At 37.2% G+C, this 22,139-nt stretch overlaps 1 protein-coding gene across 6 annotated transcripts in view; it reads left to right on the top strand.

The window, feature by feature from the left end:
* The first annotated feature begins 2,414 nt into the window (after positions 1 to 2,414).
* Positions 2,415 to 22,139, top strand: part of PCDH9 (protocadherin 9) — a 1,143,194-nt gene continuing 1,123,469 nt past the window's right edge. For all 6 annotated transcript variants that reach the window (XM_005213832.4, XM_002691877.6, XM_025000106.1 and 3 more), the window contains exons 1-2: positions 2,415 to 3,018; positions 4,233 to 7,403. In XM_005213832.4, coding sequence (XP_005213889.1) covers positions 4,368 to 7,403 — 3,036 coding nt within the window. In that variant the 5' untranslated portion in view covers positions 2,415 to 3,018; positions 4,233 to 4,367. The remainder of the gene's footprint in view (positions 3,019 to 4,232; positions 7,404 to 22,139) is intronic.

Genomic DNA, 22,139 nt, shown 5'->3' with positions numbered 1-22,139 from the left:
ATTAAACTCAATTTCCTTTTAAAAGATCTACATGTATTTCATTTGGGGGGTATACCCTGTGCTTTCTGTTAAGTAAAGTCTCCTGGTCATAAGTTTTATCATGTGATGATTTCTTTTCTCTTCCTTAACCTTCATCTGTATTCATGCTAAGATTTCATTTATGAGCATAGGGTAATAATGGGTCCTGACTACAAGTAAAGCTACCCCTCAGCAAATAGAAACATTTCCACTTTGTGAATATGTTTAATAATTATGGCTAAGCTATGTGTTGTGATTTTGAAATGACTACAGTATGATTGGAATAAGAATGTGAGATAACTAATGTTTCATAAATGGACTGGAAAGTGGCCGTGCTGCAGTGTTTATTGTAAATGTAGCAGATTGATGGTTCATTTATTATTTTAAACTAGTTCAGAGCATAAAATATGTGACAATTGGAACAAAGCACTAGCTATAATTGTTGATACCATGAATGGCAAAATGATCACTCACTATGGTAAAATAAAAGAATATTCCTTTAATTCACTGGTGTTATTGTATGAGGTAATATTTTCCTTTTGACTTTTTAGATACTTGAGCAAACCTTTTTCCTAATCATTCAAAATACTGCTAGAGTTGTTTAGCCATTTTAAAACAGTATCAACCTATGGTCTGCTAGATTCATGTTTATATTTCATATAGATGGAGTTGATGTGTTTTACAGGGGCCTCTGAGGCCCTGCACTTTTACTGTGAATATTCCATCTGAGGAAAAGTTTGAATAAAAAACAAATTTTCATAGATGTGAGGAAATTGCAGTGTCAAAATTAGTTGGTCAAATAATGGAATTATTTACACAATATCTAAGTTTGGTAGGTTTGCTTAGTGATTTTTTTTTCTTTTTTACTTTCAAGTACCTAAAAATAAGTGTCCATATTTTAAAAGGAAAGCCATTTTATTCAAAAACAAAAGGTGTTCCCTAACACGCCATCACAGTGCAGAACTACGTGAAAAAGCCTCAAGCCATCTTTAGCCCAGTACAGAATAGGGAACACGGAGGTTTAAAATAAATGCCCTTTCCTCCCTGTTAGATAGTACAAGTTATTCAATCATGCATTAAGGCCTTCTCAAACAACCTTTACAGGTCATGCAAAAATATATATATATATTTTGTTCGAAGTGAACTGTTATTAATGCCTCAAACTTTACTGAGGTATCTGGCGTCGTAGGTACAAATATTCGTGGTTTACCGATTTTAAACGTTCAGTCAAATACGGACAGTGCTTTCGGGGCCAATATTTAAAGAATAAGGCTAATTCTTTTCGAGAGTCCCTCTATCCCGCTTTTACATGAAAATAAGAAATGCATCAGGATACTCGACGACGGGAACAGGAGTCAGAAAAACCAAGTGCACAGGGAAAGACAAGTATTAGTGTACACGTCAAGTTGGAATCAGCAGACAGTGTAGGGGAGAGAAACGTTCCACAGCTTGGGGAGCAGCTAGACCGGACTCCTTCCAGCGTTTCGCGACCAAAGTTTGCAGCTAGGTGAGCTGAAGCGGCTTTTGCCACGGCCGCGCGTCCGGGAGAGCTCGGGTTCACAGGTTCTGGGCGCGGCGGGAGCAGAAGTACAAGCACAGCCTGGATCGGCTGCCGCGGCCCGTTCATGCGCCTCACGGCAGGCTGGCCTCAGGCTGTCTAGGGGATCCCAGAGGCTGTCATTTTCCCTTTCTCCTGGCAGCTTCCGTCACCCTACACGAAGGGAGTGCTCAAATTAATTTTCTTTCCTGTTTTGATTGAGATTCGAATATCCTCTGTCCCGACCTTTCCAAGTCGCCCTCTCTGCCCTTCTGGCCAACGTTCCTGCCAGGAAAAGCCTTTAGTTGCGGCACCGTGAGTGTAGTCCTTCTAACGCGCTCCGGGGGTGTGCTGGCCGGTGCTCCGCCTCGGAGCCCGGAAGAACTCTTTCCCATCAGGGCATTCTGGTCCCCCCATTTAGCAAAGAGAACTGTGGAATGTGCGCCCGCAGCTGAGCCGCCTCCGGCATCCCCCAACCGCCCGCTGCGGTGCCCGAGGCTCTCGGATCTGCGCTCGCACGCCCCGCCTGCCTCCGGTGCCGCCCCTATTCGGGCGACCGCCGGGACTCGGCCTCTGGCTGCCCAGACCAGCCGCCGGCCCGCAGTGCTCTTGAGAGCCGCGTCCGCTCGGGCCTCGGGAGCGCCGCCACTTCCCTCCCGGGCCAGACCCTGCTGGGCATGCTCAGTGCGCCTCCTGGAACCCGGCTCTCGCGCAGCCAGGATCGTGTCTCCGGGTTTTCGCGGCTGCCGAGGGGGCACTGGGGAAGGGAGGCTGGGAGACAGTCAGCGCCCTGTTCCTCTCCCGGCTGCGGCCGCCCGCACCGCAAGATTCGGGCCAATCAGGGTCCGGAGGCGGGGCTTCGGCCGTCACGCCCTCCCTCTGGGCTTATTGAGAGTTATATCAAGAAATTCAGTTCAGAGAGGGAGAAGGAGAGAGGGGCAGAGGCAAAGAGAGAGAGGGAGAGCGTGCCAGACAGGAAGGAGCGCCCTAGAGTCTCAGAAGCACGCAAGAGATAACCAATTAGGAATTTTTCGGGCAACTGTCACCCCGGAGAGCACCCAGAGACTCACCACCACCCCAACTCTGACGTTTCCTACAAGAAGTTAGAGACTTAAGCAGTACTGACATCGAAGGGAAATGGTATACTTGATGCTGTGGAAAATACCCCTGAGCTGAAGAAGTGCAAGTGGATGTAGTGTGTGTGCTAAATACCAGGAGATCTCAGACCCCGTGGGTAATAGAGACGAAATGTGGAGAGAATGACTAACGACAAATCTGTGAATTTGTTCTCTGGAGTTGCTAATTTGCCAGCCCGAAGCAACACATTTTACAAGGAGAAAACGTTTTGCTGCTTCTGATTTCTCCCCAAACTGGTGCTACCAAATGCATGGCTTTCTATGTGTTGGAACAGCTCATTCCTAACTGCAGCATACCGGGAAAGGGGAAAGGTTGAGGCAACTAACGTAAGTGTAAAGTTTCGCATGCACAATTGTAAATTTTGTGTTTAGATATGTCCTCGGTGTAGACGAGTGATGTTTATAACTGGGTAGACGGTTGGGGCAGAGCTCACCTACTAGGCTGTATCTGCATCCCTACCTGCATCACTCTGCCGGAACTAATCGCAGGCATCAGCTACCGTGCAGCCTAATGCAGATAAGATTAGAGCCTGGAAACTGACCAGTTCTACTCAAGTAGGTAGCTGCCTGGAGGCTTGTACCCGTTTAAATTGCAGTTAGGAGGGCATCGAAGCAGAAGGCTTTCTACCTGCATTATTGACTCTCAGTATTTATGTGTGGCAGACGTTACTAATACTATAAACGGAGATGGGGTTAAGAACTGCATTTTTTTTCCCTTTCCTCTTTTATGCTCAGTAGAAAATTTTGTGCAGTTACATGGAAATGTTAGCTTCATTTCACTTATGTCTTGGCACTCTTTTCCACCTCTAGGATAAGGAATCCTATGTTATTATATGTATTCTAAAAGTTTTAATGTGTTTATTAATTCTAATGGGGATAATTTAGCAACATGGAGAAATGAGAGCAAGGTCTGTGTAAACTGAAGGTCTTGGTATTGTGCTTTTAGGCAATGAGGTTATGTAGTGGCCGGTGACTACTGCTTCTGATGCTGCAGCAGCATGTCCGAATGCTTGCTTCCCAGTAAAATTGTATTCAGAAGGCAGCTGAAAAACTGGGAGGGAAGAAAAAAAGATTGTTTAGAAGAAAGAGATGACTCAGTCTGGCAGAGAAGAAAACACATCACATTTGACATGTGACAAAGCAATTAGCAGGAACCATAGCTAAATACTTGGTGTTTTTCACTAGCTCCTGAAAAAACTAAGGGAGGTGGGTTAGAAGCCAGGAGATGGGTAAGAGGGGGGAGGGGAAGAGGAAACCAAGGACGCATGTTTTGAATTAAACAGTGTCCTACCAACAGTGTGGGTGAATGCAGGTAAAAATAGCAGTTGCCCTTAATTCAAAAGTAGATAATTTTATTTTCTCTGGGCAAATGCAACAAGCAGGGGCTATTTGGTGTTTTTATTCACAGAGTTAACTTGCAAACAGTGGCAGAGCAAACTGCCATGTTTACTAATATGCGGTGGAAAATGTGTTGTGATATTTCATGACTGTGTGCTTTTGTTTACTGAAGAATAATGTTGTCTATACGATTGTGTTGACAGTGGCTGTCTCCAAATAAGCGATGAGATGTAATGCATCCTCCAGTCCATGCACGCTTCCTTTTGCAATTTGTGCCTCATTCCTCAGTGGAGACCTTTAAACCCTAAGTCCAGGAAAAAGAAAATAAATACATTATCATGGACCTGAGGGATTTTTACCTGTTGGCTGCTCTGATTGCCTGTTTAAGGCTGGATTCCGCAATAGCTCAAGAACTTATTTACACTATTAGAGAGGAATTGCCTGAAAATGTACCCATAGGAAACATACCAAAGGATCTGAACATTTCTCACATCAATGCTGCCACAGGGACCAGTGCCAGCCTTGTCTACAGACTGGTTTCTAAAGCTGGGGATGCCCCTTTGGTGAAAGTATCCAGTAGCACTGGGGAAATTTTCACAACCTCCAATAGAATAGACAGAGAAAAACTCTGTGCTGGAGCCTCTTATGCTGAGGAGAATGAGTGTTTCTTTGAACTTGAGGTGGTGATCCTCCCCAATGATTTTTTCAGGCTGATCAAAATAAAAATAATTGTCAAGGATACCAATGATAATGCCCCCATGTTTCCATCTCCTGTCATCAATATTTCCATCCCAGAAAACACTTTGATCAACAGCCGCTTTCCAATTCCATCAGCAACAGATCCTGACACAGGCTTCAATGGTGTACAGCATTATGAATTGTTAAATGGGCAGAGTGTTTTTGGACTGGATATCGTGGAAACTCCGGAAGGAGAAAAGTGGCCGCAATTGATTGTTCAGCAAAACTTGGACAGAGAACAGAAAGATACCTACGTGATGAAAATCAAAGTAGAGGATGGAGGCACCCCACAAAAGTCCAGCACCGCCATCCTGCAGGTCACAGTAAGTGATGTAAATGACAACAAGCCAGTGTTTAAAGAGGGTCAGGTGGAGGTGCACATTCCAGAGAATGCTCCCGTGGGCACCTCCGTAATTCAGCTCCATGCCACTGATGCAGATATAGGCAGTAATGCTGAAATCCGGTACATTTTTGGTGCCCAGGTTGCGCCTGCAACCAAAAGACTCTTTGCTTTAAATAATACTACTGGGCTCATTACAGTTCAGAGGTCCTTAGACCGAGAGGAGACAGCTATTCACAAAGTGACAGTACTGGCTAGTGATGGCAGCTCTACTCCTGCTAGAGCAACGGTTACCATCAATGTCACTGATGTAAATGATAACCCTCCGAACATAGACCTCAGGTACATTATAAGTCCCATCAATGGCACCGTGTATTTGTCTGAGAAAGATCCTGTCAATACAAAGATTGCCCTAATTACAGTTTCAGATAAGGACACAGATGTGAATGGCAAAGTGATCTGTTTTATTGAAAGAGAGGTCCCGTTTCATTTGAAGGCAGTATATGACAACCAATATTTGTTAGAGACCTCCTCTTTGTTGGACTATGAGGGCACCAAAGAATTCAGCTTTAAAATCGTTGCCTCTGATTCTGGGAAGCCCAGTTTAAATCAGACTGCTCTGGTAAGGGTTAAGCTTGAGGATGAAAATGACAACCCACCAATTTTCAACCAGCCTGTAATTGAGCTGTCAGTTTCTGAAAACAACCGACGTGGGTTATACTTAACAACTATTAGTGCCACAGATGAAGACAGTGGGAAAAATGCAGATATTGTTTATCAGCTTGGACCGAATGCCTCCTTCTTTGATCTGGACCGAAAGACAGGAGTTTTGACAGCCTCTAGGGTCTTTGACAGAGAAGAACAAGAAAGATTCATTTTTACAGTAACTGCCAGGGACAATGGGACCCCTCCCCTCCAAAGTCAAGCGGCCGTGATAGTTACTGTTCTGGATGAGAATGACAATAGCCCTAAGTTTACTCATAATCATTTTCAATTTTTTGTGTCTGAGAATCTGCCAAAGTATAGTACTGTGGGGGTAATCACAGTGACAGATGCAGATGCTGGAGAGAATAAGGCTGTGACTCTTTCCATTCTAAATGACAATGATAATTTTGTGTTGGATCCCTATTCTGGAGTCATAAAGTCAAATGTCTCATTTGACAGAGAGCAGCAGAGTTCCTACACTTTTGATGTCAAAGCCACTGATGGGGGACAACCACCCCGTTCCTCTACTGCAAAAGTAACTATAAATGTCATGGATGTCAATGACAATAGTCCTGTTGTCATTTCACCTCCTTCTAATACTTCTTTTAAGTTGGTGCCTCTCTCAGCCATTCCTGGCTCGGTGGTAGCAGAAGTTTTTGCAGTGGATATTGACACTGGAATGAACGCTGAACTTAAGTATACAATTGTGAGTGGTAACAACAAAGGCTTGTTTCGGATTGATCCAGTAACAGGTAACATCACCCTGGAAGAAAAACCAGCACCAACTGATGTGGGCTTGCACCGATTGGTGGTCAACATAAGTGACTTGGGATACCCTAAGTCTCTACACACACTTGTGCTTGTTTTCCTTTATGTTAATGACACTGCTGGCAATGCTTCCTATATCTATGACTTGATTCGTAGGACTATGGAGACCCCATTGGACAGAAACATAGGGGATAGCAGCCAACCCTATCAAAACGAGGACTATCTCACCATCATGATCGCCATCGTCGCAGGTGCCATGGTGGTCATCGTTGTGATTTTTGTCACTGTTCTGGTGCGCTGTCGCCACGCATCAAGATTCAAAGCAGCTCAAAGGAGCAAGCAAGGTGCCGAATGGATGTCCCCAAACCAGGAGAACAAACAAAACAAGAAAAAGAAAAGGAAGAAAAGAAAATCTCCCAAGAGCTCTCTTTTGAACTTTGTTACCATCGAAGAGTCCAAACCTGATGATGCAGTTCACGAACCTATCAATGGGACAATAAGCCTGCCGGCTGAGTTGGAGGAGCAAAGCATAGGAAGATTTGACTGGGGCCCGGCACCTCCAACCACCTTCAAGCCGAACAGCCCTGACCTGGCCAAGCACTACAAATCCGCTTCTCCACAGCCGGCTTTCCATCTTAAACCAGACACTCCGGTTTCGGTGAAAAAGCATCACGTGATTCAGGAGCTCCCGTTGGACAACACCTTTGTCGGGGGTTGTGACACCCTTTCCAAACGCTCTTCCACTAGTTCAGATCACTTCAGTGCCTCAGAGTGCAGTTCCCAAGGAGGCTTCAAGACAAAGGGCCCCTTACACACCAGACAGGTAAATGAGCACTTTTACTGGTCTATAAGTACTGCATACAAGTGCCCAGTCAACCAGTATTAACATGCCAGTGTGTCTCTTGTTTTGGTCTAACTTTAGCTTAGTTATAAAGAGGGAAAAAAAAAACTTGACCCCTTTTCTATTCCTCTGGGGCTCAGTCAAGAATTTTTAGAACAGCTTTGAAATTTCTGAGTTCTGAGAATTATTTAACCTCCCAGTTTCCTTCAAATGGCAAAAGATGAAAAGAGGAAATTATTCCAAAATGTCCCAAGATAATGTTTGCTGAAGAAGAAAACCTGTCCTGATATGCCAAATTCTGCTCCTGGGGTTTCCAAATTGACTACTTCAAGATTTTCACATTACCTTTTGATCTCAAAAGTCACCTTCAAATCTCAAGTTTTAAATGACTTTTGAAGGTCTGACTATAATTATGTTGGAGCTGTGGTTGCTAAAGGGGTTAATTTTTTTTAGTCTCTGAAAATATAGTAGAATATTAAATGTACATCAGCTGTGAAGCACATGATTGTTGGTAGACTGCAGCTAAGCCATATAGGAAGTCTTCTCTTTGATTTCAGATGATTTTATTGTAATATAGTAAATTGAAGGTTGAATAGACAGGATTGCAGATTGTCCACAATGGCCAAAGTACTCTTTCAAAAAAAGAAAGAAAGAAAGAAGGAAGGAATACTTTCTCCCTGTTAGAACTGATTTATACATAAAAGAATAAATCCATTGTAAATATTCTCTCATCTCAGTAATGCATAAGTGATCTGTCATAACTCATTTTAAACTGTGAAATATGACATGTGAAGAGGGATTAATAGGCTGAGAAACTCATATTTCAACCAAATCCAGAATTAGTTTTTCTTAGGTCTAATAATTCCTTGTTAATAAAGATTTAAATACAGTGCTGTCTAATTTATTTCACTGGTGCTTGTCTGTTGTCATGAAATTTGAGTGTCAATAATAGCCTGTAGATGGCACTAGGGTATCATGTCGCTTGTGTTGGCCTAGCTCCAATCCCGCAGTAGCAAGTAAAGGGGGAAGGAAAGATCAATCTGGTGCTATAGCCAAAGATACCTTTTATTTAATGATAGTTGTTCTGGAGCAACTAGCATTTAAGCTCATTTGCTTGCTCTTTTGTGATCAGTTCTCAACACACCAACTTTCTATGACTTCGTAATCCAAGTTCTGTCTTCGTTGGTATTGAGTCCACCTATGGTGATGACCCATATGAATTTGTTACAAGTAAGGAACAGACAAATTTCAGAGAATCAAGTAAAGCAAAATAAAATTTGGACAGTATTGACAGTCATTGCTTAGTGTTTGAAAACTCAAGAGTTTTTTTTATTTTTTTCCTTGTTGGGGTGGGATGGGTGAGAATGTTCTATTGAAACTCTATTTGTCTCTCACCATCCAGTGTTTGTTGCTCTGCAGTGACTTTAAGGTTTCATGGTAGTAAGATATTTATTAAAATAATTTTAATAATGAATCAGAGATACTTCAGAATGTTAAGTATAATGCCTATGATTTTACAGCTGAAATTTCCATTTCTTGAAAGGTTAAATATCTAGAGGATTTAGAAAGCACATATACTTAGAGCTTGAATGTACAGGATGAAAGGAATTAAGTCAGTACGAAGGTTCTAGAGAATATGATGTTATTCGATAGACATAAAATTTGGAATGAATTATTTTCGTATTAACTTCATCAGCTTTTTAAAAGAGGTTTGATGTTTTAAAATTAAGAACATTTCTGAGTTTAGTAGAGGTTTGTAAATGTTGCTAAATAGTTAATCATGGTGAGAAAAGTAATTTATGAAACTAAGTGGATTTAAATATAAAGTTGCTATTTCAGTGAAAAGAAAATATGGCTTTTTATTATTTACTTTCAATGGGTGGGTAAGGTTACCACAAAATACTGATGATAATTTGTGATTTGCACAATATCTTAAAAATGTAACATGACTTAAAACTTTTCATGTAAAATCTGAAATTTGTTTCCCAGAGAAACATGCTGAAGTTATTCCCAGATCATTTTTCTTTTCATATTAAGTGTGGTGGGTATTATGAGCATTGATGTACAGACCCACTTTTTCTGATTTCTTCCCCAAAGTTGGATCTATATATAGTACTGTGACATATAGATATAGTTCAGTGACATAAATGTTAAGGTATGAGAAAGATCTTTCGTCAAGGTTTAGTCAGTCATAAGGAAATTTGTTTGTGTGATGTAATCTTTGAAATAGGATGCTGAATAATTCTCTAACTGGAACTAAAGTGCATTTTAGACATTCCCTGAGACCCTGCGTCACTGTGCAGTTCTCCTTGTAGGCATTTCAGTGTTCAAATGTAGCTATAATTCACTATTATGGTAAAGAGCTATTGAAATGGCTTTGGTTATTTACGCCTTTTAGAAGTTTTCATGCTGAGAAAGAAAAATTGCAATGTTGGAGAAAAAGAGTATTTATGGAAGTAAGGACAGGTGATGGTGATAGCAATATGTACAATTTTAGTATAAAAGAGGCATATTTTCTATGAATGAAGAACACACATTATATACTATCCTTTAAATTGTTTTTTCACTGAACTATATGGCTGTTATTGAAGATGTTCTAGTTAAGTTAAAAAATAAAAATTCTTTTTTTAGCTCCTTCAACTAGTGGCTTTTATAAAAATGTGCTCCTGAAATAACACGATTTTGAAAAAGTAGGGTTTATTATAGCAAAAGCTTTCAGAGGAATTTATAAACTAAGGTAGGATCTGTGAAGATTTTTAGTTGAATGGAAAAGGATTGCTGTTAACAGAAACACCTTTTCACTTTATGGTGCTGGTAGATGTGTGGGTAAAATGAAAGATTATTGAGCAAAGTACTACCAAATTTAAATATCATGAGTTTGTCTTATCTGTACAATGAAAACCTATGGTCTGACTTTTATACCATGAGTTTGCTTATAGTGCATTGATTCTTACGCTGTGTGACATTTTTTCTCTTGCTGTTTTCCCTCATGTGACCTTGCAAAGAACGTATAAATCAATAATAAACCACATTCTTCATCTACTCTATTTTACTAAGCTTTCATTTTCCTTGAATATAACAAATCTGTCACTGAATTTTATGCAAATTATTTTTATGAAGTTTTGGATGTACCCTTAGCATTCACAGATTAAATAAAATGTCCTTTTTTTTAAAAAGCTAGATTATATCTTAATATTTATTCATAAATAAACAAAGTTCATTGTCATAGGCTTGAGAGGATAACAACAAAATCATTTCTAGTAGGACTTTAAATGATAAAGCTCATTGATATATTTTCTCTAAAAGGAAAATATCTTCTTAAATTGAATATGATTTTTAAATTATGGTATTAAGTTCTCAAATTTTAGAGTGTCTCAGAATCATCTGGAATGTTTCTTAAAACATGTTGGTCCTTAGTCCCAGAGGTTCTAGTCCGGTGTCACTGGGGTCAAGTCTGAATACTTGCTTTGCTGACAAGATCCCAGGTGATAATGATGTTGCTAATCCAGGAACCCACACTTTGAGAACCACCGCCTCAGCATATTAGGACAAGAACCGTTAGCTTCTTTCCTTTTCAGATTATCATTTCGAGAGGACCTGTTTTTGCACAGTCCAACTCTCAGCTCTTATTGACAGCAGTTTTATTGTAGCTGGAGGCTTTACAGTAAGCTGTTTATTGCTGTTTCCCAACGTGGCTGACAGCATTTGGGGAATTAATTTTCTTGGCCCCAGTGTGCTTTTTGTGGAGGTGTAAATGAAAATGTTAAAGAATGAAAAAAAGTGACCTATTTACATTTGACAACTTCTTCCAGTAATAAAACAATCTGTAATAGTTGCACTGTGAGTTTGGTTCTGGGTAAACAGTCATGTTTAATTTCCTAAATAAAATGCTTAGTTTAGAGCTTAAACATCCTTGCTTTAACTTTTCACAGTCTAAAGTAAGTATTTGCTCATATATACATTTGTGTAGATATTGAAGAAATTATACATTGAAAATGTATTTGCATGCCATACTCAAGTGTATACATGTACTTTTACAGTATAAAGGGAATTGCTTCTATTCCCAGTCATTTAGAGATACTATATTACTTTTATGATTACTTTTCATTTTTGAGTAATCCCATTGCAAACGCTGCTGAAATGGTGTTATGTCATGTAAAATGCACAAGATAGTTATAGAATTGCTATTTAGAACAGTGAGAAATAAAAATGAAACTGAAGGGAGCAAATGCTAACTGGTGTGAAGCGAGCAAAAATTTTAAGATATTTTAAACTACTAAATTTGGCAGTATTCTGTGAGGGATGAATATAGGTGGCATATGGGGAAAAAAATTGCTCCTGAAGATGCAAATTATATTAAAATGTTATCTGTTGTGATTTTTGTTTCTGCTCCTTTGCTTTGGCTAAGTGATATGATCATGAAGTCAGTTACAAAGTAAAAGACACTCAGACACCTTGGATATTGATTCAGGAATTTGAAGTGAGCAGGGGCCATCCATTCAGCCTGGCTACCTTTCCTGGTTTTGTAAGACAAATATTTAATATTTTTAAGCTTGATACACCTAGGGTGTAAAATTCTGGTTACATTTTAGCTTTTGTTGCTAATAACCTTAAGGAGAATAAAAATAAAAAGTTACCACTGCACTGAGTATGGACATGTCTACTGATTATTGAACACTTGTTAACATAGAGAAAATAATTTCAGTAGTTAGAATATTCTATTATCTTACTTTTTATATTTTGTTGCAATGGATTCTGTATATAGAAACTCTAAATTGATGTTCCCTTGGCTTCAGATGAGTCATCTTCATGATGTCGCAGAACAGGCTTTAGCATCATTAAAATTACCTTGTAAATATTGTACTAACTAACTAAATAAGTATAACTAATGTTATACTCTTATGGTTATGTGCACAGTCTTAATAGTTAAATATTTCCAGCTAAAATTTATCTTCTCATAATAGCACAAATTAAAATATAATACATGAAATAGTAAAATAGAATTTAAATTGAATAAAAAGCTCAAATCTAAAATCATATTTCCTCATAACCAGTTCTGAATTATTCTGACTCAAAGTTTTATTTTCATATTGATATATATGAGCTTTGGGTAAATTGCTCCCAAAATATGAGAAATAGCAAATACATGCATTATTTTTCAATTATTTTATGTGACAGTACTGAGGTAGGAAAGTGAGACCTTTAAATTATCTTCTTATAATTTCTGTTTTCCTAATTATTTCTGATATATTATTTAGATTGTTTGATGTCTAAATTTGGGGTTTGAGGGAGTGGGAATGCAGAAACCACCAAGTGGGAAAAGCCACAGTGTTTGTGTTGGTCTAGCAGTACCAGACCAGGGCTTTGCAGGATTCGAGGTCATGTTAACTGCTTGGCTCATTTTTAGTACTTCCTCAATTTGATTTTGTCAGAGTTGAGCTCTTAGTTTGCATGCGGTTAAAACAGACAAAAGCAAGCATGGATTGTTTACCACTTTCACTTAAAATCCTTGCAGTGAGCTTTCTCTGAATTTAGTTTGGTGTTTTCTTGAAGGGAAATCCTCTATTAAAACTATAGATTCAACCCTTGATAATATTAACAAATCAGTTAATATCATATTTCATGTAGTTGGAAACTAAATAGGATTTATTTTATGTGTGTTCTTAAGTTTTTGCTTTCTTAACAGTTGATTTTATGTTTAAAATCTTTCTCAGAATTTATTACATAATAGTGCCCTAAAATTTATATCATATTTGTTGAAATATGGCTCTAATCACAGATGAAATATTTGTGAGAATTTAAGAATGCAAGTCAACAAGATGCTTTTTCAAAAGTTTTAAGTTATCTAGAGGCATAGGTGTCATGTTCAATAAGTAATAATGCTAATGTGGTATGACCTTTAAACTGGTTAGTTCCCCTAAAATTTATATCAGATCACAAAAGCAAATCCAAATGTAGAAATATGATCTCTCAATTATGAAACGAAATATACTTCACTGTTTGATTGCATCAGTTGTTTCAGATAGCTATTAAATCTGTCCAACATTTCATTTGAAAAGGAACTCATGCTTTTTGCCTTTGTTTGAAACAAACCTATTGGGCTGTCAGTCATCAGAAACATAGAATAAGATAGATATATTACCATGATTGACATTTTCATTTTGATTTATATTCTTTCTTTTCCTAAGCCAAGATTCATTAAAATGTGAAATTTCTAAGTATGTTCAACAACTACCCATTCCTTAATAGTAAAGAATAATGGCAGAAATAAACTGGAGAAACAACCCATATATAATCTATCTCACTCACATTTGTCCTATAGGCAGTTTGTTGCATAAGCAAACAGAAAATAAGAAAAGAATAGTGACAGAATTGGAATTTTCTGAATCATAATATTGATATTTAACTTTAAGACATTCAAAACTTAACATTATTCATTAAAAGATTTGTTTTTATATACTTATCCATTATTTAAATGGCATGTGAAAATATTTTCCTCCAATCTTTAATAGTTTGATTGATTTTAATGCTAAAAATACATACCACATTTAAAATAATGGACTTGGGACCACCTGTGTAGCTGGGAGTAATGAAGATACATACACAGGCAAGATCTGTGAGACACCTTTGATTGATTCTTTCTAGTCATTTTACACTAATTATCCTGGAATTCCTTGAGAAAATATATGAAATTAATTTATTTGTGTTTGAAGGAGTATACTATAGCCTTACCACTCATTAATATATAGAGATGTGTAATTATACAGGCAGCAAGAAAGGATGGAAATTTGTTCAGTTTGACTGTGTTTATATAATATTTTCTATTTTAATATTCTTCCTTAGTTTGTCTTTCTATCTGACCATCTCTGCATTTTAGTATTACACTGCTTTGTTAATATCCAGGCTTTGGCCTTTTTCAGTCTGTTTAGCAGTTGATTAAGAAATACGCTAATCCCTTCCAGGATATTGAGAAACTAATGGATTGCAGAGTATTTGGGTCTTTAAGCTTCAATTGTAAATGGTATGAAGAATTGTCATTGAGCTGATATTTGCATATATCTCTTCCAGTGCTAGTTACTTTGCCTCTTTTTTGTCCTCCTAATCTTCAGCTTTCATTCTAAGAATATTTATTTTAGTCGGAAATAAGCATGCCAGTGATAGAAATTTGGGATTCACCTCCAAATGAATGCCATCACAGACAGGGAAGTTCTGGCACATTTTGCATAGGTCTGTATGAACACAGTGAACCCTTCATAAGCTCTTAGATTGCAGGAAATCAGTGCTGAAAATTAAGTGGGGTTTTAAAGATTTGCAAAGTAGAGAGCTTTGTATAATGCTGGTATTGCAGGTGCCTATTAAATGTGAAGTAAAGGCTTTGTAATACAACTAGCTAACACGTTTCCTTCCACATTAGAGTGATTTGTAGCCTAGGGAATTAGTCTTGCCTATTTTTTCCAAATGTAGAAACACTAGATGTGTCTGATAGAATAAAATCTCAAATACATGCTTTAGAATGAACAGATTTACTCTTTGATGATTCTGGTTATTCAAGGTAGATGTTGCAGGTCTACATATACTTACCTGTGTTACCTCTGATGTCCATGGTCTGGCCTTCACCTTTCCTAAGAGAAACTCAATTATATGTATATACTCTCCTCTAAACATAAATCAGATTAAAACCCCAGGTATCTATAAAGCTGTAACATTACCATAATGAAAAGGGCTTTCTACTGAGTGCTTTGATCCTCAAAGGAATAGCTGTTGAATCATTTCTCAAATTGTATTTTTAGAATTCCATCTTTGCTCCATTTGTAAATAGTGTGTATTTGTAGAACAGCAATTCATTCCAGACTTACATGGGTTTAAATATATTTACTTCAAGACAGGGTTCAGCAAAATGCCTCGCAGTTCTTTAATGCTTAATGTCTTTGGTCCTGTTAGATATAAAATCAGTGGAAATAGCCATGCCTATTTTTTAATGATTTTACAAACCCTGTATTTTTATCTACTAGAAAAAGTATATAATCCATGTGCAGATCACAGTAGGTACAGTGGACTTGCTGAGAATCATCACAGATGATTGATTTTGAAAACAAAACAGTTTTTGTGCAAGACAATAGCAACTGCAATTCAGTAAATGAGGTTTCTTTCCTCATTAAACAAACCTCAAGGAGAAGCATAGAAACACAAGATGTATAAAATGAAGACATATCTTTTGTAGAAAGACAGTGTCTTCTGCTGACAGTATTTCCCTAGTAGATCTTTTCTTGAGGAAAAAACTGCTCGTGCTTTTTTGGATTCAGAGGTTGCAACCTATCTATGCCTCCGTGTGATAGCAGCTGCATGTTGAGGACTTTCAGATACACAGCTACCTAGGATTCACAGGAAAGTTTTTGTACGGGGTGCAAGTGACAAATGGAGACAAAATGGAGTGAGTTCTGAGCTGTGAGTTGATGCCTGCCTGTGTCATATATTCATGTCATTGAACTGAGTTTCACATTGGAAACCTAGAATTACAGTAGTCTTCCTTGTTTGTCAGCTGTGAACACACCTAGACTGGCACCTTTTCTTTGTTTCATTTCTTGTCATTCTTTAGGTGGACTTTATTCACTTATGTTAACTCTTATACATTGGTTTCTTAGTTACTTGATAGATTTTTAAATGATACTAACTTCTGTGTATCTTCCCTCCAAAAAAAAAAAAAATCAAACAGGATGTTTTGTTCTAGAACATCCATAAAGGGTCAAATAAAATATGCACAAGTGTGTCCTTTCTTCATAGAAATAGTGGATCTATTTTTCCTTTGAAATTTTCAAAATTGGGTTTTTCATACTGATACCATTTTCAAAGCTAAGAAGTCATATTAAATTTAACTGTATAGTTTAATAATGTTTTAGTACATTCAAATTCCCAACATAATAGATGTTAGAATTTTTATGAAAATAATTTTCTTGCTGGAAATTGAAATGAGTATCAAAATTGCATTAAACCATGGTAAAAACAGATACAATCTTTAGGATATTTTAGTTTGACATGAACTCATTTTCATTCATGGTCTTAACAGCAAAATCTGCCAAGCAGTGATGGCAAAATATGCTGAATTCACTGATTGATTTTTAACCATGGTAATAATTAAGCAGAATCATTTTGACACCTAAAGTCTCTGTTTTAGACAATTAAATTCTGCTTTAGCTAAGGGTTATTGACTTCTGGATGATACTAGGAACAACACCCTTCAGGGTTTAAACTATTCCTGTAGGACCATCTGTTATTGGTGGGGCTGAGCAGCCTCTCCAGCTATGCAGTGTCAATCCCAGGTGTATATCTAGGATCGTTCAGAGCACAATCCTGGTTCCTCATGATCTTTCCATCTCAAATGGCAACTCAGTTAATCAAATACTGGTATATCATAACTTAAAGCTTCTTATTTAAGGAAAAAATAAGAAAGTTCCTCAAAGTAGAGACAATGTCTTATTTACCTTTGTATTTTCATGACTAAACCTGTACCTTTAGGTACAACAGTACCTAAAGGAGTGAACTTCATAGTCTTTCAATAAATATTGACCTAATGAGAGTATTCAGCTGGAATCATGCCTTATATATGCATAGTATTTCCATTGATAATCTCTATGACAACTACAGAAAGAAGACTTTACCATTCTTTTTTCATATGCTAAGCTTTTAATAACAAACAGTGTTGTGATAGTTTCAGATGAAGGAATTCAGCCATACATATACATGTATGCATTCTCCCCTGCCAAATCCCTTCCCATCCAGACTGCCACATAACATTGAGCAGAGTTCCATATCTATACTGTAGGTCCTTGTTAGTTATCATTTTAAACATAGCAGTGTGTACATGTTCATCCCAAGCTCCCTAATTTTCCCTCACACCCATGCTTCCCCTCAGCAACCATAAATTTGTTCTTATTCAACTTATGTAAAAATCTAGAGACAGAAAATGTATGTTTTTTTTTTTTTTTTTTCACGTCTCATAGCTAAAGTTGTTATTTCCAATCCAGTACCTTACCTCCACAGTGGTATTTCTTCCTCATATGTATCTACTTTTACCTGTTAAACACTCTTTTCAGGCCATATGTAAGTTTGAAACATTTTCTTCATTAGTGACATTATTTTTGTTGGAAAGAACTACAACTCATTTTTTTTTAATTTTATTTTATTTTTTAACTTTACAATATTGTATTGGTTTTGCCATATATCAAAATGAATCCGCCACAGGTATACATGTGTTCCCCATCCTGAACCCTCCTCCCTCCTCCCTCCCCATACCATCCCTCTGGGACGTCCCAGTGCACCAGCCCAAGCATCCAGTATGATGCATCGAACCTGGACTGGTGACTCATTTCATATATGATATTATACATGTTTCAATGCCATTCTCCCAAATCATCCCACCCTCTCCCTCTCCCACAGAGTCCAAAAGAGTGGTATATACATCAGTGTCTCTTTTGCTGTCTCGTATACAGGGTTACTGTTACCATCTTTCTAAATTCCATATATATGCGTTAGTATACTGTATTGGTGTTTTTCCTTCTGGCTTACTTCACTCTATATAATAGGCTCCAGTTTCATCCACCTCATTAGAACTGATTCAAATGTATTCTTTTTAATGGCTGAGTAATACTCCATTGTGTATATGTCCCACTGCTTTCTTATCCATTCATCTGCTGATGGACATCTAGGTTGCTTCCATGTCCTGGCTATTATAAACAGTGCTGCAATGAACATTGGGGTACATGTGTCGCTTTCAATTCTGGTTTCCTCAGTGTGTATGCCCAGCAGTGGGATTGCTGGATCATAAAGCAGTTCTATTTCCAGTTTTTTAAGGAATCTCCACACTGTTCTCCATAGTGGCTGTACTAGTTTGCATTCCCACCAACAGTGTAGGAGGGTTCCCTTTTCTCCACACCCTCTCCAGCATTTATTGCTTGTAGACTTTTGGATGGCGGCCATTCTGACTGGTGTGAAATGGTACCTCATAGTGGTTTTGATTTGCATTTCTCTGATAATGAGTGATGTTGAGCATTTTTAATGTGTTTGTTATCCATCTGTATGTCTTTGGAGAAATGTCTATTTAGTTCTTTGGCCCGTTTTTTGATTGGGTCATTTATTTTTCTGGAATTGAGCTGTAGGAGTTGCTTGTATATTTTTGAGATTAGTTGTTTGTCAGGTGCTTTATTTGCTATTATTTTCTCCCATTCTGAAGGCTGTCTTTTCACCTTGCTTATAGTTTCCTTTGTTGTGCAGAAGCTTTGGATTAAAGATAATCTCTTTAACAAGTGGTGCTGGGAAAACTGGTCAACCACTTGTAAAAGAATGAAACTAGAACACTTTCTAACACCATACACAAAAATAAACTCAAAATGGATTAAAGATCTAAACGTAAGACCAGAAACTATAAAACTCCTAGAGGAGAACATAGGCAAAACACTCTCCAACATACATCACAGGAGGATCCTCTATGACCCACCTCCCAGAATATTGGAAATAAAAGCAAAAATAAACAAATGGGACCTAATTAAACTTAAAAGCTTTTGCAACTCATTTAAAAAAAAAAAAAACCTGTATTACAGGGCAATTCATTGCGCCCAAAACCTGCATTACTTTCCAGTAAACTAATTCTAGACTTTAAGATTAAAGTGTGGTAAGCATATGATGGAGGCCCAAATGAGTAAAGTATATATGAGGAGAGTTCTGATTGTCTGGTGTCAACTGCTGTCCCTGTTTCCCTCGGCAACAGCTAGGACTTGATGACAAAATCTCTAGTTAGGTTTAAGGGTTTGGGGAGGATTTTGGGGGAGGTTGATGGCTGAAGAATCCTCATCTTCCCTAAACTAAGAAATTTTGATCTAAACTAGCATGCCTCCATTCATATTTTGGAGGTCCAGTGAAGACTAACTAACCTATCATCCTATAGATGAGCAGATGTAAGCATTCTTAGACTCTGAATTTTGACATTTTGATTTTTTAAACAGTGAAATATAATTAACATCTTTATATTTTTTATCAGTGTCTTGACTCACTAATGATTTCTGAATATATATGAGAGAGAGAGAGAGAGAAGCGGAGAGTTAAAACAAAACCTGCTGATTCTAATATACATAAATACACTCGTATCACTTAATTAGAGATATCTGTAGTTTCCATTTTTACCCTCATTTCTTCCATACCACTGTGTTTGCCCATCATAACATCTTTTTTCATGATAGGATATAATAAGAAAGGAAAGAGTGAACATAAACAGGATCAGATTCCTTTTCTTCCAAGACTCCTCATCCAGAATTTTTATTTAAACCTTTGAATACTTAGGTAATTGAGTGATTATTTCTAAATAATGATCAATGGCTTCACTTTGATATCTGCTTAATAGAGACAGTGTGTTTTGGAGGAGGAAAAAAAAAAAGTCATCATCCCTTAATAGACTTTCGAGCCATCTAGACAACACCCCAGAATCACATATGAATTCTATAAAAAGCAGCAAATTAATAATTGAATAGTGAATAAGTGGTGTCTAGCTACTATATTAATTTTAGAAGGATAAATTTAGTGTCTAATAGAACTCACAGTATAGTTTCTCAAGACTCAAAATGGACCTTTGAGACTATTTGGCCTATTTAATTTCTTTTCCCCATGAAAAAATTGAGATTATTACAAAAAGTAGTTTAATATTTGAAGTAAAAAAAAAAAATAACTTGAAAAACTCCTATTTCAAAAATGTGTCACGTTCAACACATAATTTGAATGTACTATCCTTTGCTTTTCTACTCTAAAATGGATGTAATCAGGCCTAATCCCTAAGGTTGTGATGAGATTAAATGAGTGCACACATGCTGCTGCTAAGTCACTTCAATCGTGTCCGACTCTGTGCGACCCCACAGACGGCAGCCCACCAGGCTCCCCTGTCCCCGGGATTCTCCAGGCAAGAACACTGGAGTGCGTTGCCATTTCCTTCTCCAATGCATGAAAGTGAAAAGTGAAAGTGAAGTCGCTCAGTCATGTCCGACTCTCAGAGACCTCATGGACTGCAGCCTACCATGGGTACGTGTAAATTTCTGGCCCATGGTAAGTAGGCAGACACTCCAAAAACCTACCTATTTTTCCTCCTATTTTGCTCAAGGATGCCAACTTACCACTAATAGAGGGGCCTAATTTCACTTCAGGAATGTTCTCTCCATTTTATTTTTGGTAGTTTTTTTGAATGTGAGTTTTATACCTTTTTAAAACTGTATTATATTGAAGTATAATTGATTTATTTACAATGTTGTGTTTCTGGTATATAGCAAAGTGATTATATATACCTATAATGCAAAATATTATATGTATGTATAATTGAATTTTATATCTTTTTAATAAGCAAGTTATCTCTGTTAATCTGCTTTAAGATTAAAACACTTTTTGAATTATCTAGGATTTCTGAAAAGTTGACTTCTGTAATAGCATCAGAGAATAGCAGATAGGATGTTATATATTTTCTTTTGATTCTAATTCTTATTGTTTCACATTTGTATAACTGCTTCATCTTTCATTTTGCATATTTCACCATTTCATTTGCATTTTGTGTTTTAAAACTATCTTGCTTCTTTTAGTATTCATTATTAATTTACTTCCCCATGGATTTCCCATAGAAACTCCTCTTGTCTGGGGATTTTCACCTTATACATCATTCCTATTAGTCAGTACTTAACACAGCTGTAGCCATTTGAAACCTGCTGGGTTTTGCTTCCAATTATTCCATAGACTAGAAAGCATCTCTGTTGAAGTAATGGCATCCATGATATAATCATACTAGTTAAAATGCCTTGGAGTATATGGATCATATTTCTGAGATTCATCAGATTTATGCCAGAAGCATAATAATCAAGTTTTTTTCTTTTTATTATTCCTCTGACTCTAAATTAATATATGTTCATTTATAAGATTTTAGTGTCTTAGTATGAATGTTTATAATGTTTGAGTATATGGGTGACATGATAACATGAGTCCCAACAAATGAAAATATAACACAAGTGATAGTATTACCTGAAAAATAACTTTTCTTAATATCTTGGGGCCAAAATCACTGCTTTATATTGGAATAGGTGAAATAATCAAGATAAAATTAATGATTTGCATTTAAAGTATAATGTAGTATGAATTTATTGCTAATTTTTTTAACTTTATCAACTAAATAGAAAGTAGATATAATCAAATTTCAGTGGCCTCATTGTAAAAATTAAAATTTTCAGTTCCTGTTGATGTTTACTACCCTCTCAGTACTGTTCCATTGTTTTTGGATCTGTCTTTTGATTTAGTTCTAATTTTTTATATAGACAGTAGGTCAGTAGGTAGAAAGGACTTTAAAACAAGTGATGATAAGAAAACTCACTCTTTGTGCTTAGAAAAATTTGATCTAACAGAGAATGTATGGCAAAGTGGCATAATTTCTTTTAAACCACTACCTCTTGTAGATGTGATGTCCCTCATATGGTATTAGGGTATGGAGCAGAGTGAGGACATAGAGTGGATGTTACCTCATGGAGTTGTAAGAATTATAGCATGGCATATAAATTCTACTTAATCCCACCACAGGGGGATACAGGAGATACTCAAGCAAAATGAGGGTGTTAGACATATTTTAAATGGAATCAGGCTTTAAGTATTTAGGTTCATAGTTTTATTTAAAATCATTAGTGTTCTTATGGCATCAAATACATACAC

Source organism: Bos taurus, chromosome 12, assembly GCF_002263795.3.
Source record: "Bos taurus isolate L1 Dominette 01449 registration number 42190680 breed Hereford chromosome 12, ARS-UCD2.0, whole genome shotgun sequence".
Lineage (NCBI taxonomy): Eukaryota > Metazoa > Chordata > Mammalia > Artiodactyla > Bovidae > Bos > Bos taurus.
This window is presented reverse-complemented; position numbering and strand designations above follow the sequence as displayed.